This window comes from Ogataea haglerorum (assembly GCF_019207285.1).
Source record: "Ogataea haglerorum isolate 81-453-3 chromosome Unknown 81-453-3_NODE_29_length_5732_cov_105.870203, whole genome shotgun sequence".
NCBI lineage: Eukaryota > Fungi > Ascomycota > Pichiomycetes > Pichiales > Pichiaceae > Ogataea > Ogataea haglerorum.
The window spans coordinates 1-4,442 of record NW_025065179.1 but is presented as its reverse complement, the minus strand read 5'-3'; the positions used below and the strand labels follow the sequence as shown (position 1 = coordinate 4,442).

At 39.9% G+C, this 4,442-nt stretch overlaps 3 protein-coding genes across 3 annotated transcripts; 2 read left to right on the top strand and 1 right to left on the bottom strand.

Moving 5' to 3' along the window:
- Positions 1-291: 291 nt before the first annotated feature.
- On the bottom strand, positions 292-621 carry KL911_005389 (uncharacterized protein; the record flags this gene model as incomplete). Its single annotated transcript, XM_043200782.1, has 1 exon — positions 292-621. One exon carries the CDS (start codon positions 619-621, stop codon positions 292-294), a length of 330 nt encoding a protein of 109 aa, XP_043051866.1.
- Positions 622-3,033: 2,412 nt separating this feature from the next.
- Positions 3,034-3,927, top strand: KL911_005388 (uncharacterized protein; the record flags this gene model as incomplete). Its single annotated transcript, XM_043200781.1, has 1 exon — positions 3,034-3,927. The coding sequence occupies one exon, from the start codon at positions 3,034-3,036 to the stop codon at positions 3,925-3,927; it is 894 nt and encodes a 297-aa protein (XP_043051865.1).
- A 336-nt stretch (positions 3,928-4,263) lies between these two features.
- On the top strand, positions 4,264-4,442 carry KL911_005387 (uncharacterized protein; the record flags this gene model as incomplete). The annotated part of the gene is made up of 1 exon (XM_043200780.1): positions 4,264-4,442. A coding segment is annotated over one exon (179 nt), but the record flags the coding sequence as incomplete, so codon positions are not given.

Genomic DNA, 4,442 nt, shown 5'->3' with positions numbered 1-4,442 from the left:
TTATTTGCAACCTTTGGCATGTAGTCGGCAACGCGTAGACAAATCAATCCTTTAATCGCTTTAGCACAATATTTTTTCTCATAGTCAGATTAGCACCTGATCTTTGAAACTATACCTGGTACCTGACTCAGTCTTCATGAAGTGATTTTGTTGTTCGGAATGGGTACAGTGAAGTGAGTCCAAGAATCAAGTTTTCAAGTCCATATTTTACAAATTAGCATGATAGCAAAGATGTTCACATTGACCTTCAACGTACATGTGTGAGCTCAATAACAATCACTGTCAGCGGAGTCAGGGAATTTTCAAACTTGGCAGGCTTCCTTTTACTAGTAAGGGCGCTCTGCAATTAGGATTGTTGTCAATTTTCTTCCGGTATCTAGAACTTTTGATTTTCTCCTTCTTGCGCTTCTTGCTCTTCTTGCTCTTCTTCAGAGGTGTCTCTTTTAATCCGATATCCGGTACCAATGAAAGTTTTTCAGGCACATCTACTTCCATCATCTTTTGATTAATGTTCATAATCGGCGTAACATTGACGCGCTGAGGAGGCACTTGAAAAAATGTCCTAACGACCTGTTCATCGTTCAAGTTGATCGATGAGCTCATACTAAATTCAATTGCCATAGTTCGGACTAAGGAGTGGCGTTCTCAGGAAAGCCAATGAATTCCTATATTGTCTTCGTAGGAGATGCTATGGAAATGGCCTTGGTCCAATGCCTATATAATGATAGGGTAATTCTGCAAAAATACTTCAAAAACGTTTCCATTAGCATCCAAGGGGAGGGACAAAGCCCTAGGCAGCCAGTCAAGTCATTCGAGCACAGCCGCTACTAGCATTAAGAAACTTAGAAAAAATTTTCAAATTTTGGACGACCTCTTCATTATCTCTCACGGAATACCACGGAAAAGGAGATGGCAGTTTTCTGGGAGCATTCAGGAACTTAAAACTGGGCTTTAATCAAGTTTTACTCTAAATTATTTCTCTATTATATAGTCGTCAGCACCTTGGAACTTACTAAGCATTTGCAGCAAATTCGGTTGTCAAGTTAAATTAAACAACGGGCTCGTAACCTTCGTACATGACCGATTTAAAATCATCTTTCTGTCTTCAGCGGCCAATGGGCTCATACTTGATTAGACGGCTTTTGAGGTGTGCTTAGCCAGAGTCGGCTCTTGTGTCAGGGATTATCAAAAGATTTAGTTTTCAGTCTACTACGTACTTTTCGAAGATTCAAATAGTCAAAATGCCTTTGATGAAGGTTCGTTACCCTATGGGAGCAAGCCAGTAACTGAAACGCATACCTGTCTAATCAGGATAGAATGAATAAGGGATCTCCGAACGGGAGGAGTATAACGTTATTTCCCCCATCAAATACCCTAGCCAATGATGCGTGCTTCAAGCGTCTCTCTTTGAAATCAGCTACAACAAGAATACAGTTTTCGTTCAATTTTTTTTCCTTCGTCGCCCAATAAACGTTCGTGGTTTGCAAGCAATATTAAAAATTAGTTGATTTAAATTTTATACTCATTGTCGATTTTATATCCCAATCTAAATGATCTCAAATGTGCGGCTTGTATTGTTAAAAGAATGTTCAGACTGAATGACAAGTTCGCCATGATCTCAAGGAGCAGCCGCACTCAATTAAGTGATGTTTTCTTAAAGAGTTTTGTTAGCATGATTGTTTTGCAATTCAAATTGGACTATTGACTAAATGCTTATGCGACGTAGATTGCATTTAAGCACAAGAAATATGTGTCATTGCCGTATGCTAGAAATTCCGGTTAATACTGCCATTTTAAACCACAGGGAAAAAAGGAGTAGTAATGCTCTCAGTTGTCTTGACAACATGAGCACTCAATTGTGGTGTAAAGAAGTAGCATCTCGAATGAGACCAAATCTGCTATGCCGGTAAATGATAATCAAAAATGATGCTAGTGCTTTGTTGCAATGGATCTAGAAAAGATTTACCTAGATGCCAAATTCGAAGAAGAGGCCAGATGTGACAAAGGCCTCTTGAACACAGCGCTTTATTCTTGTTTGTTCGATCGGATCACATGTTCTGTGATGAGCATAGTTCTTTATTCTTCAGAGAGAATGCGAATCATTCGCAGAAAGGATAACCTTTCTTAAGGTAGCACCTGATACAAAGCACAATGCTTCACGCTGAGATGCGCAATAGAGACGCACGCTTGAAGTTGAAAAACCCAACTGGCCGTTGAGTTGTGTAGTTGACAGGTTTAAGATTCGTAAAAGAGAAAAGAAACGGTGAACTGTTAAATCAATATCGAGATTGACTTTTCGGGATCAGTGTCATGACTCAGTGTATGAACTTATGACGCAAGAGGCTGCTGTTATTCAGGACCCCATCAAAGGTGCACTCGTAAAAGAAGTCCGCATCTAGTGCACAGCTGTATGGTACAATTTCTAGTGAAAGATTCAGTTATTTACCGTTTGGTTGTGTTTATAGATATAGGACTCCGTGGTCATGAAATACGTGCTACATAGAAACTGAGACTAAGCTTTTATTGCAGGCTCCAATTGCAAGAAAGCAATTGACATCTTCCTCACTAACACCATCGATCTCCTTTTCCATAAGTGAACAAGAGAAACGCGACATTGGTAAAGTAATTCACCAGCAGCATGTATAAACCGACATCGGGAAACTCACGAACGCATTCATTTGGCCCCCTTTTATGATATGGCAGCTGAGAATAGGCATATTCACCCATTCTTCTAGATACATTGATTCAAAAGCGTACTGAGTATATGCGGTTGGTGCTTTATCAAGATGATAGTGTATATACCAAGAAAGAAATTTCACATTTGATATCTTGACATCTTTTAATCAAGTTCGAAGAAAAACTGCGCGCATAAGTACTCGGTACCAGGACCTGATTGTCTCTACATCAAAAGATTCCAATCAAGGTGATATTAATTGGCTCCTGTCATACTTACTTGAATTAAAACGTCACTTGCCTTGCCATAAGAAGCGTATCTTCATAAATTAGAGGATTTAAACTTCGTGAACATTGAAAATGATCAGTCTCCGAAAACCAACCATCTTACTTGCTTCTGTGGTTTGCACTTTTGTGGTCTTTGGAATTGTCAGTTCTCGAAATGAAAATATAAAAGCAGAGATTCAAGAGGAGGCAAACCACTTGCTTTATCAATGGGAAACTCTCGAGAGAAATTCCAGGTTTGTTCACAAGCAAAACGATACAAGTGAAGTTGCGCTTGAATCATGCACTGTGGTAAATCCCCTCACAAACCAATTTTTTGATCTTCGGCCTCTAGGTGCGTTTGGAAACGATGGACTCGTACAAGCCTGGAATGCACGCGGTTACGATTATGGTCGAAACTTTTCCATAGGTATTTGTTCGACACCTTTGAAACAACCTCAGAGTCTTCCAGAGTCAGATTTTGAAGGAATCGCCAATAAAAGTGAGGTTGGTGGATATTATACTGACATAACAGGTAACAAGAAATCCATAGGACAGATATCAACAACCCCGAAATTTAGAGGACGGAAGCTTGTGCTTGAATACACAGATGGTAGTGTTTGTGAAGGTTTTAAAAGTGACGGCTCACTCAAAAAGTCAACTATTCTATCGTTTGTTTGTGATCGGGAGATTATGACGAAAGCATCAATCTCTTATGTGGGCTCTTTGCATGACTGTTCATACTTTTTTGAGGTGAGAACTATTCATGGGTGCCCAACAGCTGCAAAGAAAGACGACAAGGCGATCATCTGGATTTTCCTTTTCATATGCTTGTGTGCAGTCGCGGTGTTTTTCGGGGGAGGTTTTGTTTACTCATTTTTCAAATATAATCAAGGTCGTCAATCAGTTCCTCACTGGAAACGCAATTCCTTCAGAGCTGGGGTGAAAAACTTGACCCAGGTAAGTCAACGTGAAGAGATTTACAGATAACTAGATACTAATATCGATTTAATCGGCTATAGAGGGAATTTACGCGCAACCGATATCGCGATAATGTTCCAGAATTCAATGGCTTTTTCAGTTCATTTACAGGTGATGAAAACGAGCTGATTGATGCACTGGACGTACAAGAGAATAGAAACCAATAGATTACTAGCAGTCCATATCAAAACATGACCTATTAACTGACGATGTGTTACCCGGAACTCAAATTCCGGGTAACTAAACTCTGAGCACGAAAATTTTGCGTCGAGGTGAGCTGAATAAGGTGGGAACTTATTGAAAAATTTTCAGCAGCAGCTTTTTCAGAAGACTGAATAATATAAAATGGGTAAAGAAAAGACTCACGTTAACGTCGTTGTTATTGGCCACGTCGACTCTGGTAAATCTACCACTACCGGTCACTTGATCTACAAGTGTGGTGGTATCGACAAGAGAACCATCGAGAAGTTTGAAAAGGAAGCTGCCGAGCTTGGTAAGGGTTCCTTCAAGTACGCTTGGGTTTT